General features: G+C 39.7%; 1 protein-coding gene across 1 annotated transcript in view; it reads left to right on the top strand.

Moving 5' to 3' along the window:
- SNX25 (sorting nexin 25) overlaps window positions 1–21,978 on the top strand; it is a 93,292-nt gene that overhangs the window by 52,927 nt on the left and 18,387 nt on the right. The window contains exons 7-11 of the mRNA XM_082483112.1: window positions 691–872; window positions 7,620–7,751; window positions 9,735–10,010; window positions 13,534–13,689; window positions 17,178–17,309. Coding sequence (XP_082339238.1) covers window positions 691–872; window positions 7,620–7,751; window positions 9,735–10,010; window positions 13,534–13,689; window positions 17,178–17,309 — 878 coding nt within the window. The remainder of the gene's footprint in view (window positions 1–690; window positions 873–7,619; window positions 7,752–9,734; window positions 10,011–13,533; window positions 13,690–17,177; window positions 17,310–21,978) is intronic.

The raw sequence follows: 21,978 nt of genomic DNA, 5'->3' as shown, positions 1-21,978 counted from the left end.
GCAAACATTACACCTTTTATTACCAAATCTTATTCAACTGACTGTCATCTTCATGTTACTTCATGATTTAACAGTACTGTGCGGTCTTGACATGGCATTATAAGATGTTTTTCTTAGTCATCTGACCACTTTGAGTGAGCTTTGGTCAATGTTGTTTTCTGGAGGAGATACTGTATGATGTGCTGTTCACATCAGTCTCAAGAAATTTGAATTTGCAAATGAGATGCATGGCAACATGTCATACTGGACTGGAGGGGATTGAGTCCAGTCCCTCATGACTCTAGGCAGTCAATGTTATGTTCAGTAAGGTACATAAGCCATCAGCTCCAGGTGTTATACACCATGGCTGTAGGTAACTTCCTAAGGTCATCTGATAAATGTACACTCTATAGGGGCCTGTGTCTTGCAGCAAACCATGGGAAGAGAGCTGCAGGGGTCAGATGTCATGGGACATTTGAATAAGGATTTTTTTCTGGACTGTTTTATATAAACCCTTGTGGTATCATTGGAGAATGCTGCAAAATCATCATTCTGTTTCAAATACAAACTTTCCAGTATCTGTGCTCATGTACATAGTTGATTCCTGAATGACAAATGCTTTGATTGGGCAGGTCACAGAGGCAATGGTGTGATGATGCTTTCATGTTGTAAAAGACTATCTCTGCTTTGCTTTATTCTTAGATTCAAAAGGAAAAGAAACTGCAGCAATGAAAGCTGACCTACTGAGGGCTCGCAATGTGAAGAGGTATATTAATCAGCTGACGGTGGCAAAGAAGCAATGCGAGAAGAGAATAAGGCTCCTGGGAGGGCCTGCTTATGATCAGCAGGAAGATGGTATTTCTGATGAAGGCGATGGCCCTCAGAGTCAGAAGGTATGAACTGAATAGCCCACACATTGTCTGAAGGTCATTCTAAATGTGTTAGCCCTGGATTGTATTAGCCTCACTGTCATTAATCCCTCCCTTTCCCCAGGAGTCAAGTGTAAATTAATTGCTGCATAGTTTATTTATCTTGGGAAAAGATCTCTGAAGTACCTGAAAAGACATACTGATCTCTCAGCTTGGAATATTGCTAAATATGAAACTTCATAAAGGATTGAGTGTCTCGTAAGCATGTGTGATTTTTCAGACATTCCGCATGTAGGGAGTTAATAAGGCCATGGTAGCAGCCTTTCTGAAGGTAGCAACTAGCTTTCAAATAAAAGATTGTCAACATATGTGCAATGTTTCTTTGGCCCTGGTTATATTTACCATAGGAAATACCTGTGGGTTTTGCAAATACTGAGTTAATCAAAAGCAAACACTTTTAATTGTGGAAGGCAATTGATGAAATTAAGGGCAGTCATTACAGAAAAGCTTTCGTAAAGCTGTTGACTGAATGCTGGTTTTCAACGTCATTGTAGTCTGGAATTTAAAACACTACCCTTGTATTAACCAGCATCTACAAAAATAAAATCATGGCTACTTATCCTTGCTAAACTTTAATAAGTTTAGTGACTTCCTTGTGTAATCTGCTCTGTCCCCTTTGGGCAAAGCACAGTAACAGTTATATTCAAATTAGAAAGATTTTCTCTTTTTCAGGTAGGTAGAAGGTAACCCCCAGGTACCTTCAGGTAGGTAGAAGGTAGAAGGTAAATCCCACTTCATGCAGGGATCTTTAATTTTCATTATGTCCTTATAACAATTGTAACTTAGTGGCATGTAAGAAAAAGTTGTATGACAGAGAAATAGTTCTTATTATTTGTGTTTTGTCTTTCTTGAGTGAGCTCTGAAAGAGAGCAATTCCCTACCCCTGGCTTGTCCTTAAAGCATGATTTCAGATGGTTTGTCATAGATTGTGCCAAGACAGTCCTGATCTGTTTCCTGAAGTTGGGTGTAGCAAGAGGTGCCAAGGAGAAAAGGAAAGGGGGAAGCATGTGGCAGCACCGCATGAGCCACTGATGCCACTTTTGGGTGCCTGCTGAGATGTTATAGACTTTCCAGGATAGATAACATGGTGACAAAAGATTGTTCAGGAGCTGGGTCAAGTAGTGAAGCTGCACTGGATAGGGGGAGGAACTGGTCAGAAATAGAGTAAAATATAATATTATTGTAATTAAAATCAAAGGAATTCCTGTTGTTAATGTTGCATGTTTTATGACCCGATGGATTTTTGGTGGGAGCTGCTGACTCAGGGTTATATCTTGCAAATATACCCATGTGAGTTAATGGTACTATTAATAGGAATAAAGACTCCTTGCACAGTTCATTTGTTGTAGTGGTGGCAGAAACGATGGGATCTGGAGCTGCTCTGCTTCTAAGCTTTTGATGTGTTACTATGAAGAAGCCCTGGAACCCCTCCACACCCATGTCAGCATAGAAAATAGGAAAACTGCTTCTCTTTTCTGTTGTCCCCAACTCTCTGTTGCCAGGAAAGAGGCTGAGAGAGGCTGGATGAGCGATGGAGGCCACGCTGTTCTCTTCTGAGCACAGAAAAACGCCCAGGGCTTGGCTAAGGAAGGGCACTCTTCACTGCTTCTTCCCCTTCCCTCTTCCTGCAGTGTGGTAGCTGCAGTCTGGGTTCTTATTTCAAGGCAGCCAGTGCTATTTTGGATGCCGTCCCTTCCTACATGGGCAGTATTGACTCAACACTCAGGCCTTTTTCTAAGCAAAAGGGACTTGGTAGATAAGGTAATGTTGGTATGTCACTGCTGGTGGCCCATAATTTCTCCTTAGAGTCTGGCTGTGCCAGCTCTTCTGTTAAGCTAGCACTTAACCTGCAGAATAACTAGCTTGTGTAGAAGAAACTGGAAATTTGCCTTCCTTTCTTCAACTTGCATGAAATAGGTCAGAAATGGGGATCTACTGATGGTGTTTTGAATTATTATTTTATGTAAGTGTAGTACAGAAGCTTGATTACATTACTAACTTTGGGAAATTTTTGGTACTAGTTGAACAAAGAACAAATTGACTAATAAACTTGTATTTTGGTTTCACTTCTGCATCCTACAGAAAGCTTTCTCTTTCCTGCAAGTAGCAGGGGAATAGCAGCATTGCTGGTAAAAGTCTTTAATGCATGTTCTGATTGTGGGCTTAAATGTCGAGATTGATTATTTGGAGCTGTCAGTGTTTGCTTTTTACAGATTTAAGAAACAAAAATTATGTGCTTTGGAATACTTTTTTTTTCTTTCACAGCAGAAGCTAATTATAAAAGTGTCAGGTTTCTGTTTGATAAACACATAAAAGTCATGGGACTGTATAGACTTTGCACATATTTCAGTCACCTCGTTATCCTGAATCCAGGTTCTCTAGGGAAATCCTGAGTGTATGAATTATCATCAAAAGTTTATATGCAAACAAACAAACAAACCTCAGCCACTCTCTGAATCTGAATTCTGTCATTAGCTCTGATACTGATTTATAATCTGCCCTGGGTGTTAGAACTGCTTTCAGAGAAAATGCAGTTTGAATTAGCGTAATATATAAAGCATCTCTTCTAATCTGCTTATGGTCTGTGCAATTTTAGTCCTTTTTCTTAGAAACTGTACCTGCACAGTACTGCAGTAATTAATTGAGTTCTTGTTGTCTGTGTTTATTCAGCAAACCATTTGTTTGATCTGTTGTGTTCAGCACAACAGCCACATCACCACATCTGTGAGATTTGACGTGTGGAGTCACAGCATCTCCTTGGCGGAGCTGTTCTGTGAACCACAGGTGGTAGGAGGAGCTCTGACCCTTGACTAGCTGTGAAATAGCAAGGAAACCACCTTGTGTTCATAATCCTGCTTGATGAGGACTAAGTTGAAACTCCTGCAGCAGACCTTGCTTTCACCACATCCACGGATAGATGCTGATTTAACTGTTGACTGATCTCCACTGTGATTTCTGAGCTTTGAGTTGTGAGATGACATTATGTCAGGATACCTCATGGTACAGTATTTGGGGATCTAAAGAAAGCAAGCTTCTATTGTTGTTTCCTTGTTGTCTGAAGATGGGGTGTTTTATGACAGAAGTTTGTTCATGAGCCTGTGAGTCTCAAGGCAGGGATTTTTTTCGTTAGTGTACGTGCAGCAAAATAGCCGGGTACCTTATATAGTATATACTTCCTGAATGGTAACTAATCATTGCGTTTGGTCTAGCTACTGCTGTATATGACAAAGATAGACTTCTCATTAAAAAAATAATGATAAGAATATATGCTTTAATTTTAGTCAGTGTACAGACAAAGCACTGGTTAATGTTTTTTAAAATGCAGCTTGGAAAGAGTCATATATTTTACATGTAAAAAGTGTTACTTTTTACATTTCTCTTATTCCTGTCTTCTACAAAAAAGAAAGAAAAAAAAACCCAACAACAAACCCAACACACAAATGAAAACAGAAATCCTGCAGTCTGACTGTGTGCCATCATCCCAGCAGAAAATCTCTACTACTGACCCAAATTCTGTTCATCCCATCTGTGATCCGCAGTGCCCTTACCAGCTAGCTGTATTGTGGTTATTCATTATAGGTCAATGTGGTTGTAGCAAATGGGAACCTGGTGTGTTGCAAAGAAATGTAGTACAGTGCATCTATGCCATGTCTGGTGCCTATACAGGCCTTCCAAATTAAGTTGTTGTTTTATGTTCCTCTCCAGAGAGAGATTGCGACTGACTTCAGGGATTTGCCAAGACCAGGTCTGTGCTTTATAGGGCCAGCAACAAGACTGTTCTGTATGTATATGCTAGGGATGCTGGCTAAAGCACCCTGCCTGGAAAAAGAAATAAAAATCTAATCCTTTCCCTAGTGTTTCGCAGAGCCTGTGACCAGCTGTGGTACGTTAGTTACTTTCTTGTTGGAGTAGGGAATTGATGTAGCAGCAGTAAAGCTGCTGCTTTTTTTCAAACCCGGAAGCTGCTCTCAATTTAAAAGGACTTGAAGGGTTGCTGTTCAGGCTGCTAATTCTAAGATTATGTCTGTTAACTGGATATTAGATTTGAGGGTGTACACATGCCCTAATGTGTGCGTGTGTGCCAGCATAGCTTAGAGCTTTGTACTGTAATCCGTGGTGATGCTGAGTCATAAAACGATCTTTTGCTGAGGATTACACATCACTGCAAAATCTCATTCTTTAAATCAGAGAAGGAAGGATCCTCCACAGAATACTTCATGGTTTGCATGCGTTTTATGATAACTTACCGCTTCAAATCTAGAAACTTCTTTTGTTGTCATTGAAGTCTTAATAATGCGTATAGTACAATGTTTGTAACGTATTTAATAATTCCAGGAAAGTCAAGTCTTAAACAAACAGAAAACTTAAAAACAGTTTGTGAGGTCTCATTTCTGCAAGAGAAGTTTAAATAAGCTTTTCTGTCCACTAATTTAGTTTGTTAAAGTATTTCAGTTTGCAAGGTAGCTATTAGGTTTGTGTAACAGCATTATTAGGCACTACTGCTTTATTTACCATGGGGCACCTGTGCAATGGGCCCTTTGTTAGGTGAGAGGGACGGTTGTGTTTGCTGTGCTCCCTGCAGCAGCACTTACCCACAATTACTTTTGAGAGGGGATGTTTGTTAATTACCCTCCTTGCTGGTAGCTTGGGTGGGGATACCTGGGATAATACAGGCATAGAGACCAAAGTGACTTCTTGCTCAAGAAGTGACAGCATGTGCTCCGTGTTTTGAATGATTTATTACCTCCGCTATCATTTACAGAGCTGACAGTCCTGGAGATGGTGAAGATCTGTGTTCAAGAGGCTGGAAGACCTTCTTCCGCATTTTAAATCATTGTCCTTGATAAAATGATTGAATAGAAAGTATGATGATGCACAGCAATGAGGCTAAACCACAGACTGGCCTTTGAATTGCCGTCTCTGTGTTCTTCTCTTTGACAACAGTCTGATTGCCATTTCTGCAATAAGCCTAGCTTCAGCAAGCCTGCCTCTCTGTGTTGTTCAGTGAGGATTAGAGAGTCAGCTCTGAAAGGCAGAAGTTTATGTTCATGTTCCATCATAGTTCTGAAACTAAAAACAAGCCGTGTCCTGAAGATATTGGTGTGGTAAAGGATGAAGAGAGGAATGGCACATGACGGTCACTGAGGAACTTAGAAGATGAAAATGAGTATTTCGGCTGACACAAACACAACTTACTTAAATGCTGCTCAAAATTTGGGGGAGCTGTTTCAAACAAAACGTAGATGGCTGCAGTTTTTACAGGACCTTCTTTAGCTTGGTTCATTAAGGAAATGACGTGCTAGTAATTGTGTACACGCACGTGCACGTGGTTTCCTCCCGTACAGCTTGAGTCCAGCAAACCGTTTTTCCTAAATGTCACTTAGTGGTGGATTCTCACAGGTACTAGATTTAGGACAATAAGTAGCCTTCCCAGGGAGAGAGATGCCGATATGTGACCTGAATTGAATTATTACTAGGTATCGGAAAACCCATTAATATGAAATTATTAATGCCTCAATCTCCGTTGGAATTCACATCATGCTCCGTACCAAATTATCTTTGCTGTAAAGCACAAAGTCATAGGAAGGTAAGATTCATTAGCCCCAGTGCTTCAGGACCTGCTTTTCTCTTCAGAGGAAAGGGTGTGGGTTGGTTGGTGTCTGAGAGGTACAAAGCAAGAGACCAAGACCACTCTGGTGTATTTGGGTTCCTGGTGATACAAGTAATGGCACTAAATAAGCTACATGACAACTGGTCCAACTGCTAGACTGAAAAGTTGGAGAGGAAGGTGTGTTTGGTTTTGGTAGGGTGTTTTGAAAATTGGTCCTATTTCTCAAAGAAAGCCAAGGTTGTCCAATTCATTCAACACGGGAAGATCTGTTAACTTTGTCAGGGAGGTGTTTTGTTTTCAGGTGCTTGTCTCGAAGAAAGGGTCTGGATTCACAGAAATAGTAGAGGAAGAGGAAGCGGTAATGGCTTTTTAATCCAAGAGCTTAATGGCTGCAGCATCTGCTTGGGTGTGGGAAGTCTGTGTTTCATTTCCGTTTCTGCTTGATGTACACCCTCCTCTCTCATCTTGGGAGGAGTCCTGAGCATTATATCACAGCCCGTACTCTTTCCTGGCTGCGTTTCTGATAGATGCTTTTCAATAACAGTTAACGGGAACTGGCCACCAAATGCCCCAGCTGCCGGGGTGAAAAACTACACTCCATCTTTCTCTGTGTCCCTGGGAATAATTGAGATACATCTCAAAGCTCTGTGGCCTATGGCATGGAAACTGCTGGTATTACTCTTTGTTTGAATCAAGTAAAGAATAGATCAGTTAGCTTTCAGCTTGGCTTCTCTGCCTTGCAGGAACATCGGAAGTTAAATTTTTAGCACTAGTGTTTTATGAATGACTTGAAGTGCCATCCTAGTGTCCTTACCTCCTGGGCAGAAAACACGTGGAAACATTTTCTATCTGGTAGAAGCATAGATGCATTTATTTATCTTCCAAATACTTACAACTCATATTTTCAATATTTTATTTTTTTTTTAATCAAGCAAAACTGTTACTGTAGAAGGTCTGTGCAGGTGAATCACTTACGCTTGTTTGTGGGATGCATGGTGTTCTGTGGACACATCAGGTGAAAAGATTTTTCCCGTAAGGCATGGAGAGAAGCTAGAATTAGGTATTTTCCCATGTTTTATTCCTAGTTTTCTTTTCTTCAGATTCTTCAGTTTGAAGAAATTTTGGCCAACCCTTCATACCGAGAGCACTTCCGAATCTACATGGAAAGGATGGACAAGATGGCTTTGATTGGTTTTTGGGAATCTGTGGAGTATCTGAAGAACGCTAACAAGGTGGCAGAAATTACAAGTCCATGTGGCTTGTACATTAACGGGAATCTCTAATTGTTGTGATCTTGATGTTAGGAAATATCTTTGTATTTATGTTTTTAAAATAGGATGGGTGCTAAGCAATTCAGGTTTTTTAAGCTTCTTTGCGTCAATGATTGAGGATAATATGGCAATTCAAAATTATGGACTGTTCTGTTGGTGGTTTACCATTGTTCTATGTAGCCAACATGACCTGTAAAAAAAGATGCTTGGTATGCAAAAGCAATAGAATTATTTCCCCCTTTCACCAGAGAAAAAACTTGCCTTAATATATTGGCTTTAGTTGTATCAGCTCATGTGAAACTTAAAAGTACCTTGCTGTTTGAGTGTATGTAAATGGCTCATCTTGCCAATTACAGGTGCACATTCAATCCAAAACTGTGAAAATTTGTGTATATGTTTTGAAAATCCTTTTGAAAATCCTTTTTTGCTTTAAAAGACCCTTTCTTCTCCCTATTCTGTTGCTGTATAAGCAGCTAAGTTTCTCCAGGAATGCCGCACTGCTGCTAGGGGGAAGAAAAAGTGCTATATTGTAATTTGTGCTAAAATAAAGTAGGAATGAGAACCTTGAAACAGGGATAGGAAATATCACTTGAAGTTGCCAGAAGTATCCTGGAACAATGGTGCAGAGCAAGAATGTAGTGGACAAATTTGCTGTTTGTGAGCAGTGGGGTGGATTTCTGGGGGAAACTGTTTTAAACCTCCAGGATTCACACTCGCATGAAATAGAAATTTCATTGTTAAGTATCAGTTAAATTTTTATTCCCTGTAATTTTATTACTTTCCTATGTAAAAAGATTCCAGTCAATTGGAAAATGCAAATCGCATCCTGTAACCGAAGTTGCAAATTGCAGAGCGTGAGTAGTGAGCCATTAATACAGTCTGAAGGAACGGCAAACAACCAACTCAGTCTAGAAAGCGTTCATAAAAAGAGTTTGTCAGGCACTGGGAAGAGATTGTATAAATCAGTTTTAATTTGGAAACTGCACGTGATTGGGAAAGGTGCTACAAATCATTTTATGACCTGTGTCATAAAATGTAATTTCTCTGTGAAAAGCTGTGCTTTCTCTCCTTACTTTCGAAACAATATGTGTAGTGCCTTTATTCAAGACGTCCAATTTTTTTTTTTTTAAAGAGATTCTAACATCCTGTGCTCCTGTTGTTCCATGGAATGTTAAGGTTGTCTGCCACTACTAGAGCAGCTTTGGTGAAAAAAAAGTGGTGTCATAGAGCCATGTGGCTGCGATATTGTCACACAAGGCAGGCAAGTGCGTTACGCCTTACTGAGGGAGTGGATAAAACCTTTGTAATTCGGGTCAGTTGAGAGAGATGATAATTTAGAGAGATGATCATGCGCTGTGCTGCATTATTTCCTCTCTTTTTCCTGTGCATTACTGCAAAGTTCAATCCCGTGCACTGTTCTGTTCTCAGTGGAAATACCCGGCCTTGTGTGCTGGTAAATGTCTCTTCAGGTGTGCTTTTTTCCTTTTCTTGACATTCCCCCCCCAAATTAACTATAGCCATGTATAAAGTGAATTGATCCTATCCAGCAGAAGACAGGAGAGCTGATACAGCTGAACTCTACAATCTGATCTTACAGTGGTGACCACAATGTTGCTCTAGGACTTTTCTTTTGCTTTCAATACCAGCTTTTGGAGCATACTTTTAAAAGCAGTGAGCATGGAAGCTATGGTAATTTTAGGGTACAGCTGTTTCTTCACTGGACAAGTATTGATATTTATCTCGTGAAATTGACTGCTTAGCATAGGTGCGCAGGCAGAGTGCTTGATATCGGTAAGAGGTTCACAGATGTGTTCTCATATATCTGGGCATGAAATTAGCTTGATCATCCTTCAAATTATGCACCTGGATCCTGAGTCATCCTGGCATTTTTAACGTTTTTTTTTTTTTTATTGTTCTCTCTCCATCTCCCTCCTTGCTTCCTAGGCTGAAATACCTCAACTGGTGAGTGAAATTTATCAGAATTTTTTTGTAGAAAGCAGAGAAATACCTGTGGAAAAATCCCTTTATAAAGAAATACAGCAAAGTCTTGTGGGAAATAAAGGCACTGAAGTATTCTACAGAATTCAAGCAGATGTTTATGAAACTCTAAAGGACAGATACTACCCCTCGTTCATTGTTAGTGATTTATATGAGAGATCAGTCAAGAAGGAAGAAGAAAGAAGCTCTGCACAGCTAACTCCTGAGGACAAAGATGATGTGGTGAGTCACACGGACAATTTCTTTCACTATTATTTAAGGTGATCGGAAGACAATGAGTAAAGTCTGTCTTTGAGCTTTGGACTGCTTTTCTGGTTTTTTTTTCTGATGTATTTATAAATACCATCATTCTTATATCAGGTAAACCCAGTATGTTTACAAGCTCTTTAAAACAAAGTGGTACAAAATGACTGACTACTTAAACTTTACATTAGTTAAAGCAGATATTTCAGATTTCCAAGCCTTTTGTATTCCATATCTTTCGTTCTGCTCCTTAGTATCAGATAATGCAAAACATACCTCATACAAGCTCAACCACTCTGCTTTTCAGTGAGGGAAATCTCACTGAAACATCGGGTTTCTGTCTAGACATTGCCTGTCCCTGTCCCCTGTGCATTTCCTAGGTACTAAATAGGTATTAAGTTACGCAAAACAGGAAAAAAGTAATGAACAAATATAATCTTAGTGCTTTTTTATTAATTTATTGAATAAATTAATAGGCTACGTTGGAAGATAAAACTGATTAAAATAGCACTAGAACTGGGAAAACAGAGCATTCAAAATGTAGCTCATTTCTGTAGGTAAGCTGTTGTAGTTTCCATAGTCTGCATATCAGCAAATCTGCAGATATGAGCTGTTATAAGTAAATTGCTTTCAATATGAACTTTAAGAGCTTGCTGAATTTTTCACAGTTTGTTTTTCCCAGTATTCTTTTCCTTGATAGAAGGAAACTGCTAACTCAGCTATGTGTTGAGGGTGTTAGGTACTTCAAATGCTTTTTGTCCTTGTGTTTGCAATCATTGAGACTTTGAGAAAAGACTGTTACTGGTTGTGTCTAGAACTTTATACATATTAAACGTTGTGCTTTTTAGTATCTATCTGTCCTCTGTCAGATAACATTTACTATAGCTGCTGAAAAATTAGATTTTTTTTTTTTTACATCAGCATCATCTGTCCTTCCTCTGAGTCCTTGGATATATGTGCCGTATTCAAAGGCTGCATGTGCTGTGAAACCTTAAAGACTAATATATTGCCAAGTTTGCTTATATGGTTAAAGTTTGGTGGGTTTTTTTTGCGTTTTTAACAACAAGTATGAAGCTGCATATACTGTTAGAGCATCTCTCAAATAGCAATCATAATGGCTCTGTCCTGTGCTTCAGGGTCTTTGAGGTGAAAATAAATGATAAGAAATTCTTCTTTCTGAAGCTTCCAGTGGGCTTTCAAATGTTGGTGAAAAGGCACTACTGGCTAATAGGTTTGGTTTTTTCCTCCCATGTATAGGAAAGCACAGCTGAGAAATCGGATGTTTCTGGGAGTATGAGTACTGTTAGCAAATACTAATTGGTTTTGGTTTAGTTTGGGTTTTAGAGGTCTATGTCCTCACTTCCCGGGGAGCTACCTATGTTAATTTTCTATAAATTTCACTGTTATAGCTGGATGGGTAACAAGCCATCTAGTGTCCTCATGGAGGGGAGGACAAAAAGGTGAGCCCTGATTAAACATGAGAAAATCAAGTCAGAAGACAGGAATTGGGGCAAGGGCAGACTCTGCTGGTTCTGCTGCCCATGGAACAACCTTGCTTTTCTTCCTTCTTGTCCGTCATCGCTTTTCACTCCCTAGACAAACCTCCTTTAAAAGGTCATGAATAGACATAAAAATACAGAAGCAAGCAGTGCCTGCATTCAGAGGAAAGAAGGTCTGGTGGTTGCATTAGTGCTGCATGTGTCAGATCACTAAAATAAGCTGAAAGTCTCTATTCTGCAGCACTCGCAGAAATGGAAGTCATTATCAATTTAGCAATCTCAGCTTTGAGTGTGTAGGTTGTTACTCTGATAATTTGAATACAGGTAACTGGTTAGCTTGTAATTCTAGCGTTTTTTGATAAACCTAATGACTCAGCAGTGTTTTTTGCTCTCAGTGTCTGAAATGTTAATGCCGGAAATCTTGTTGCCTACCTCTGGGAGCAGAACCTTACTGGTTTGTAATTAATTGCAATCCTTTGATACCTAGAACCAAACTTCATTTGAAAAGTCTTCTAATTCTTCAGTGTTGAAAATAGTATTTTTTATTCTTTTTGACCTCTGTGCTTCCCAACAAGTATAAGGTGTTTTATGCTTTTATTTTATGGTTCTGTTCAATAGCGTTTTGAATAACACTCAGTGCTGTTAATTATTATTATTTGTATTATTGTAGTGCTAGGAAACAACAACAAGCTTCCAGGAGCTGAGCACTGTACGTGTGCTTGGAGGCAGCCTCTGACCTGAGGAGTTTACAGTCCATGCAGAATAGACAGAAGGAAGGATGGGGCATAGAGCTAATGTTATTTACTCGGCCACATAGCAGGCAAAAAAGCTGGAAAAAAAAAAAAAAGGGAAAAGGCTGGAAAAAAGCATGGATTTCTTAGCCTAGAACTCCTGACTTCTGCATTACGGCATCCTCTCTTATGAGGATCACACTAAGGAGGTTAATTGTTGTTGCTACTGTATCTCTTCAGACTTTTTTACTAAGATGTAAAATACTGCAGAACTTACAGTAGGATTGTCTCCTCTAAAACTCACAGAATTTAGCAGAGACTTATTTCTGTTAGCTCTTTGTTAATGATAAAAAGATACAGCTTACTTAGTGGGAATATCATTAAATAACACAATACTCTGGTTCACAAGATGAAATTCACAGCTTCCCGCAGATAAATTTAGATATATTCAGTCCCAAGCAGGCCTCAAAGATCTTCGAACATGGCAACTGTAACCCCACTGTGCCGTGTTTACTGGATCTCGAGGTCTTCATGCATGTTTGGAAAAGTACAGTAAGAAAGGGGAGGCTGGGACAAAGCCAAAAGGCGTTGAATAGAATGTCATGGAAAGGTGTGAAGTCTTCTGGTTTTTTGCATGCCTGTAGTACACAAGACAGAAAAAAGCTATTGGTTTGTCTGAATGAATATAAGAAAATGATTCATTAGTTTAGGGTAATGCATATGTGCTTTTAACACATTTTTATTAACACTTCTAAAAACAGCAGTAAAATCTGTTTATGAAGAGACAGGGCTTGGTTTAGATTGTTCTGCAGGCTGATAAATCTGTTTTGTGAAGGTTTGTGGGAGGCGGGGCTGTTTGTTAGAACTGTGTTATTTTTGGTTTGCCCCCCATCTTTCTGCATAGAGCTAAGGATTTGATTTTTCTACCCGCCTCTGAATATTGATCATGACTACTAAGCTGTTGCTGCTTTTAAAATAAACTTTGATTCTTCTTCTCAATTGCACTTAAGCCTTAGCTTGAAGGTCATTATACACAGTTGGCAAGAATTGCCAGAGCTGTAGTATAAACGGGAATGAGGCTTTGTTTGTTGCTTTTTTTTTTAACAGACTTATGTTCTGTGTTGGATCTGGGGGTTGGACTATCTGTTATTACCTACATTTTCATCTATATCAGGACTAAGTGTTCTTAATACATAAAATGCTTATGGAGCAAATAATAACTGTCTCCTTTTTCATATTAATGACGCAATTATTTCCCTCCTCTATTCCTAGAGCCAAGGTTGTGAGGAAGCTACTGAAGAATGCAGCACAAGGATTAATGAACAGGCCAGTTACGCTGTAAATAAACTTCGCCAGCTAAATGACAAGCTTGAGTATAAGAAACAGGCTCTGAATTCCATATGTAATTCACCAAAACCCGACAAAAAGGTAAGTACCTTCAGTGTCTTTGGTATTTTTTTATTAAATATATATATTATGCGTGAGTTTGTGTAATATCCAGGAGTCTCGGGCTCTTTTTGGACAGGTCGGATTGCTATTTCAGTCAGCCTGTGTTACAGAAAGTGGAATCAGAGCTTAGTTTTAATTGCTTATTTTTTTAAAGCCGTTGTAACTACAATTGCAAATATGATTTATATTCCTTTGTTTGTCATAGAATAGCGACCTTTCTCCCAGTGGTCTCGCTGCATTGTCGGTGCCCAATGGTATTTCTTCCTGGCGTCTGTACCCACCTGTATCTGCGTACTTTAAGGCAGCTCCTTTTGTGTCCCTGCCGCAGCTGCAGCACTGCAGCGAAGGGATGTGCGAGTTAACTTCTGCTCCCTCTGCTGGCTTTGAAACAGCACAGCGGAGTTTCAGAATCTCTACAGTTGCGACTGAGGGCGGAAAAAAAAACCCCAAACCTATAAAAGTGACTGATTTTTCTTCATAAGGAGCTAGGAGAAATCTGCAGGGCACTGCCTTAAAATTCTGAGGGATGTGAAGCTTCAGGGGTCTGGGCTTGGATTAAAAAAATAAATATCTCTTTTCCTCTTTGCAAAGCGCACCTGCGTAGCAATCCAAGAACATATTCGGGCAGAAGCAAGTGATTTGCATGTGGCTTGGGCCAACTCATTTGCATTGCTACTGAGGATGGTATTACAGGACTGTTGTTCAGATGCAGCTGGGCCAAGCTTTTCAGGTGTAATGAGATTGATTGATTGCAAATGGTAGGTAAGACAAACAGGTAGCCAAGGTGTCTGCCTAAAAAGGGCATTAGTCATTGCTCAGGACCTGGGGTCCACGTTCCTTCACTCAGGGTGAGCGCGAAGATGCTGGTCTGGGTAGAAGTTGACACCCCACTCATTCTCTGCTGCCCCAGCTCTGGAAATGTGTCTGCAGCTGTTTTTGGGTATTCCACCCTCAGCTGCTCTGCTGCATATGTATGGCCTCAGCTGGCAGAAGATGCCTCTTACTTATCATCCAACCGCTACTCTTCGGAGCGGTAAGAGCACAGATGTGTCCCTTTTTTTTTTTTTTTTTTTTTTTTTTTTAATGCCTGTATTACTGCAGTAGCATTTACCCGTGGAGCTTTTAAATGGATAGTTAAGAGTGGACAGAGTGAGAGCACCTTGTTGCAGGAACTTTGGTTTTTCTCCTCTGGACGTGGCAGGTAAACATTTGTTCCTGGTCATATGAAGTAAAAGATGTTTCTAAAAATTCCACGGTTTTGTGACGTATGAAGGAGAATGTCATACACATTTTGTATGAATTTTTTTAACCTCAAGCTGTTCCTGGGCTCTTTGTTTTCTCATTTTGAAATGCCTCTGCTGTGAGACCCATACAAAACATGTACATACATCTTTAAGTGACTTCTAGCACCGTGCAGCTCAGGTGCCAGTCAGTCAAGTGAGAAAACTGCTCATTTGAGTTGCACCTGGAATGCTGCTTGTTTTAAAAGAAAAAGCTCTGTAGGGAGAAGTCTTATTTCAGTTCTTTCCATGGAATATAGAGTAGCAAAGATGACATGCTAAGATGACAAGCAGTCTCAGGCAGTGCCTCTGACGTGGCCCACTGCCATAGAAGACAGCTTGACCTTTGGAGGTCTGTGACTGTGGTGCCACCTCCAGTGCGTGTCTCATGCCCCAGGCTGAGCCGCTGTCTCCCTTGGGTCTGCAAGTGCGGCCTTGTGCATCCTGTGCAACCACAGCAAATGTGCAGGGACCACATTCTTCCCAGAGTTCAGTCTTGTCATCCTCGGTAGCAAAGCAAAACCTTAACATTCCCCACCCAGAGCACTTTCTAGTGCTTGCTAAACCTTATTTTCAAACAAAACTGTGAGACAGTTTTTGAAATTATTAGGACTTTACTCAATGTGTTAACTCGTTCAGATCTTTCATGTTTCCAGTGGATCTGTACCAGGAGTGAACATAAAACTCACTTTGAGGAATTGTAAGACGTGCTTTTATAACCAACTAGGTTTTAAGTTAACGCTTGCACCATGGGCAAAAATAATTAGAAATACAAAACAAGTACTAAACAAAAGTGGGTGTGCTTGTGTATGAGTTGGGCCATACCATTTGTTTCTGTAGCATTATAGTTTGGTTTTTTCTTTGATATGAAAGGTACTATATAACTAAACCTTTATATATTGTTGCATTCACATGGACGTATCACTTTTAATGTTCCCTTTGTGTTCTTGAGAAATAATAGCTTTATTCTCTCTATACCTAAGCTCTTGAGGAGACAGGGATCATACCCTTTCTAAAGTAGTGGGGTTTTCCCTATATTTTTTTTTCTCCTCAAATATTCTTTGTCTTTGAAAATGTATACATCTTCGAAACAGAATAATAAAATGGATCATTATAATGACTACGCTTATAAAACAAATACTGAGACGCTATTTACTTGTGATGAAACCTTAGCAGTTCTTCTGTATTTATCAATTGTTCCCGGATGTCACTTACAGGAGTCTGTGTAAGGTGGCTGCTGAGCAATCTGTCTGTCGAGAGTAAATAAAATAAAATACAAAATTATTCTGAAGGTTATGTATATGCTTGAAGGTTGTTATAAGCTGTTGTGTAAGTAATATTTCACATCCTATATGAGATGAAACTTCTGAAAAAGACAGAATTACTGTAGCTCTGTAGAATGTACCACTTGTGGTGCAAGTTGTACAACTAAGAGTCATAAATTTAACTATGTGGCATGTCATATTTTTGTTAAAAAAGTGTCAGCTGCTTTTGCTGTTTCTAATGTCACATTTTATCTATACTTCCACCCTTTCTTGTCATACTGTCTCATTGTAGTATGTATGTTTACTTGTTTTTTTGCTGATGTGACGAGATACACTATTTCTCCTTTATGACAGTCAGCTATGTCTTGATGAGAACATCTTTTTAAATGTGTGCTTTCCACAGTAATAAATCCTTCCCTTTCCAAAACAAAAATGAATTAAGTGGTAACTTCCTGAGTAATTGTTAAAATAGCTAAGTTCCTGGAAATGAAATCTGTTCCCAGGTTCTTCTGTCGCGTCATGAATATCTGAAAATGGGTAAGAGGGATGTCTTCAGTACTGCATATTTCAGTAATTGCTATTTCAAGTTTGTATACAACATATAATTTTTAATATATGTGTGTAATATATAATCCTATCTAAGGTGCCTTTTATGCTGATAGTGTGATAGCAGCGTGTCCTTCTAACTTGTTTTTTATTTTAGTATCAGGGTTCACCTTTAAGATTACTGTGTATTATACAAGTTTACAAGAAGCATCATAGATTCTCTTAGTTAAGATTTTTTTTCTTTCCATGTGAATTGTTCTTTCTCTCCTTGTTTCTTGTTCATTTCTCATTTCTGAATAGTGACCCTAAAGACACAACTGGGCATGTTGCACAAGCATTTTCTTACCAATTGTAATCAACAAACTTTCCTCTGCAGATTGTTTCTAAGCTGAAGGATGAAATTACTCTGATGGAGAGAGAGCATAATGACCTTCAGCTGCACATTGCAAGGACGGACTGGTGGTGTGAGAATCTTGGCATGTGGAAAGCCTTCATTGTCTCAGGCGAGGTATGGGGGTTTTTTATGGCTTTTTCTCTTCTGTGTCAATTCAAACTTGCATGAAGAGTAGAATAAAAACCTGTATATAGTTTCCTTATACCTTTGTGTACACTGTGTATACTTCGTATTTACCTGGGGAGGGACACAACACCCTAACCTCTTCTGAAGTCCTTCTCTGTTTCCCCAGTGGCTACTATGATGCATATACAAAATTTCTAGTCCTCAGACGCTGTTGTAATGGAGGTATAAAAGTACTAGTGTGTATGTGAGCTGGTTTTGGTGCTGGGTAAAGCAATTTGCTATCTTAGGGGCATTGTTTTCATGAGAACTGTCTCTAGTTATATTACCATGCTCTCACACTTGGGTGCAGTTGTGTCTCCGCTGTGTCTCAAAGATGCAGTACTTACACTTTTTGTGCTTTGTAGTATTATATTTAATGGCAGTACAGTTTCAAGGGACTAGAATACCCAGAAGGAAACTGCTTTAAATCTGTGAGTAAATTGAAGAAGTTAAATTTTTCTTTTTTTCTTTTTTTTTTGTCTTGTTCTGCTCTTCTGTTTGGGCGTAGGCAGACAATTTAGCATGAATGTGAAAAAAAAATTGTAACTGAAACAAAAAGTATTACCATCTCACGGCTTTCTATTAACTCTTGCCATGAAAGGAACCCAGGAAATGCTTGTTATATAGTAACTGTAGGCTCACACCATAGATAAGCACTCTTCTTGACAGTATCATTTCAGAGAATTAAAGATTAATTGGATCTCTGCTGTCTTGCCTTCCTGTGCTATTAAGGTGTTCCTTGTATAAGAAAAATTTTCTTGCAAGAAAAAATTATGTGTTGTTATTTGGTTGTGTCTGGAGCTCTTGCAAACTACTGGCAGGTCTGTCAACAGTTAAACTCATTGTCTGTAAAGGGAGAAATAAATCCAACAGGTTAAAAACTTAAGATGCCAAAAAACCAAACAAATTCTCAATGTGTAAATGTCTGAGTTTGTTTTTCTTTTAATGCTGTCTGCAGGTGACACAGTTGAGAACAGTGAAACTCTTAAGTTGTCTTAAAGAGTTTTCTGTAGCTTTTGAAGTCTGTTTTTTAAAAGAACAGCAATACCATTTGCAGCAAAACTGCAGAACGGCAGCTTTCTGGTAAGGGGCACCACACAGAACTGCCCGGCGTCTCCCTCGTTAGCAGAGGAGAAGGTGGTTCAGCTAAATCAGAGGGAGGCTGGGAGAGGCTTCTAATTACTTGCTGCCTTAACTATAAGTAGTACTGGATCAGGTAATTAAATGTAGGCTTGCATTAGCTGTGCTCTTTGCAGCTCTACGCTTCAAAGGGTAGGCTGGAGAAAACATTAATGTTGTAGTTATCCATGTTAATTAATTGCTTGGGAATGATCTGTTTGCAGTTGATGATTTTAGGGGGTATGAGTAGGTGACATTGTCTTTCTATCTGCAAAATACGCTGTTGCTTATCCTAGCATGTAGCTCTGTAATTTTAGAGAGAGAAAAACTTGGTGGCCCTATGTTTTTTGCAGCAAAAGCTTAGTAAATTTTGCTATAAAATTTGAGCTGAAAGTGTAATAGCCTGTCATTGACCTTTCAAACTGATTTACTAAACCATTTGATAGATAATGCCTAAAAAAACTTGAATTACATGAGACTGAGGGGGGAAAAAACTGTGTCCAAACTGTTGCTTGTACTCTCTTAGCTTGAATCTTTCAGTCTTATAGGTTTGAGTCATATAAGTCCACTGACTGTGTGTGTGAAATATACAAAAATATCAATGTATATGATGTAACCTACAGGTGTCTTTTAGTAACTGATATTTTTGATAAAACAGTCTTTGGAGACTAGGTGTTTTGGCTGTTGGTAGAGGTTGAAAAAAAGACAGTCGTAACATGTGGAATGAGGGGACTCATGAGAACAACTTAGACGTCTAATTCTGTGAGTCACTTCCCCATCCCCCCCTATACGAGCAGGTATAAAACTTACAGCTATGTAACCTAACCTGCTCTGCTGGTTTTAATGGTTTTGGCCTTGTATTGTTTCATCTGCTGCCTCTATCTGAAGTGAATAGACTGTTTCAGAGCATAACATCTTTTTAAAAATCTATTACTTTCATAAGGAACGGAGTTTGTAGATTTCCATAAGGTGAAAAAATAGCTTGTCTTACTCATTTCAGTATCTTGGAATGTAGGATGTTTATGCTCAGTGGAAGTTAACAAATTAGCTTCCTGTGAATTGAGGAAAATAACGGTGTGCCCGATAGGCCTTCTGCATGGTCTTCCTATATCTAAAAGGAACTTCGAAGGGACTTTTTTTTTAGCAGCGTTCTGGTTAGCCTCTATTTCACTGCTGTGCAGCTCGGGTGGGCTGTTTCAGAGCACTGCTCTTGACGGCATTTTCTGGTGAGTCATACAGTTCTTCACCAGCTTAATGACTGGGCTAATTTTTTGTTAATGTTTAATCATTCCTGACAGATATCTGGACCAGCCTCAGTGCTTCTAACAGGTGGTACAACGGCTTTCCTTGGCAGCTAGTTACTTTACTGAACTATTATTACAGTTTTTGCTAATGTTAAGTTTACATTTTACCTACTGTGGCTAATAGTTATAGCTTCTCCAGGAAAGTATTTAATAATATTTGTTCCTCGTTTGTTTTTGCAATATATCATTGAATGTTCTTGCTGTTACCACACCACACACCCTGGTAAGAGGTGCTCATCTCTGGCATGTGCCTTGTAGATTTTATTAATGGATGTAGGTGTGTCAACATCCTCGCTGGTTATCTCTCCCTATCTGCTTTGGGACTTCATGCCTCATAGGGAGGAGGTAGAAATCTTTACACTTTGTGGACTAGGAATCTATGGCATGCTAGTGGACAGAAATTCTGAAATAACTAATCTTTACGTTGTCTTGAGGCTATGGAATTGCTGCTGATGGGGGAAAAAAACAAACAAATGAAAACAAACAAACAAACAAACAAAAAAACCCAATAGCCTGAAGCCGCTTTGGGTACTTGAGGGCTCATTCTGTCCTTGCTAGGTAAATAGCAGTGAATAATCTGAAAGACTTGTGTGTAAACTGAAGAAAGGGGCTGAGGAGGAGACCCGTGGAAATGCCATCCGAGGGGCTAATTCTGAGAGTCCTTGCCAGTGCTGTGACATGATCAGAGCTGAGACTATCGCAGGACCATTGGACTCGGAAAACCAAAGCAGAGCACAAATGTTAAGTTTATGCTGTGAAGAATCGGAGCTGGAAGAGCACTAGGGTGGTTCTTGGAGAGAACTGGATGATTTTTAGGATGGGAGTAATAAAAGTGGGGTGAAATCTCACAGCAGTGTGAGGTTTGGCATTCAGCAGGAACTCTGGGCTTCGGCTCCGACCCGTTGGAGCACCTTTTGGCTGGAAGCAGTAGGTATGCTGGTGGCTTGTGAGCTGTTCGGTTCATCTTGAGGGGACTGCGGGTGTGAAAAAGGCAAATGTGGTGCTCAGATACATCAGGAGAGGCGTTTCCGTTTGAGACGAAGTATTACAGTCGCTCTGCACGTGCTGAGCCATTGCTCTTGAGAAGGGTGGAATTGGATGGATTGAATGAAGAACTTCTCCCATGAGGAATGATTGTAAAAGCACTTTTGTTTGCTCACCTTAGCAAAAGGGAGACTCAGAGGAACAAGGCTGTCTATAAAAAAACATCAATATGGGGAAACATAAGAGAGGGGTGAAGAGTTGTTGGAACAAATGGGGAATGAGTTTGGAAATTGAAAGGAAACTTCCAGTGACCAGGGTGAGGGTCTAAAGCAGACTTCTGGTGTAACGGGGCTAAAAAAAATAATTGGTTCACACCTTTGAATTCATTCATGATAGCAGCTGTATGAGATGGTGCCTGTTAGAGCAACGGACTACATCTCCTGGTTCCCACCAACATCCTGGTTTTTTGTGTGTTTTTCAATTGACTCATTAATTTGGAAAAACAAATGCACAAGTACTTAAGTTGGTCAAAAATTTTGCTTTCTTAAGAAGATTCTGAAGACTTTCAGATATTTCTATGAGAGTATTTGAAAGAAGTTGTAATGTGTCTCCGTCTAGTAATTAGAATTTAATGATTTTGCACATGGATCCTAACTTGAAAGCAGAAGTAGTCCTTCCATTTTGAGAATGCCTTTCCAGAGGGATGGCTCTCTCCTCACAATTACAGTTCAGATGACCCTACACACATACAAATCCCTGCCCTGGGGATGAATGTGTAATGGAGAAGGATACCCCAGTGACTCAAATCGGCATTTTCAGCACTGATCTCCCAGTTTTCAAAAGCGGCTGCCGGGAGGTGTTTGTGAGTCACCTGCAAACACAAATCCAGTCTAGCTCAGGGGTAGGCAGGGCAGGGACTGGCCCAGGAGATCCCTGTCCCTCCGTGCCAGGTTTCTCTGACCTTCATTTTTGGAAGCGATTCAAGCATCTCTTTCTGCAGTAGTCTGGCAGGAGAAAGGCAGTTCCCCAAATAGCTGTGCTGGGAACCAGGCACATTTTCAGATGTTCAGGCTGGTGCTTTGTATTCTGTCCGGGTGCTGCTGCAGCATTTTTTTTTTTTTTTTTTTTTTTTTTACGGAGATGTTAAACCTGGGCCTCAGATCAGGTTTCCCAGTGGTCCATGTGCAGCTTTAGGAGGAGTGCATCGCAGG

Source organism: Vanellus vanellus (assembly GCF_965231255.1).
Source record: "Vanellus vanellus genome assembly, chromosome: 4".
NCBI classification, from domain to species: Eukaryota; Metazoa; Chordata; class Aves; order Charadriiformes; family Charadriidae; genus Vanellus; species Vanellus vanellus.
The sequence above is the reverse complement of the archived record's forward strand: the minus strand, read 5'-3'. Positions and strand labels throughout refer to the sequence as shown.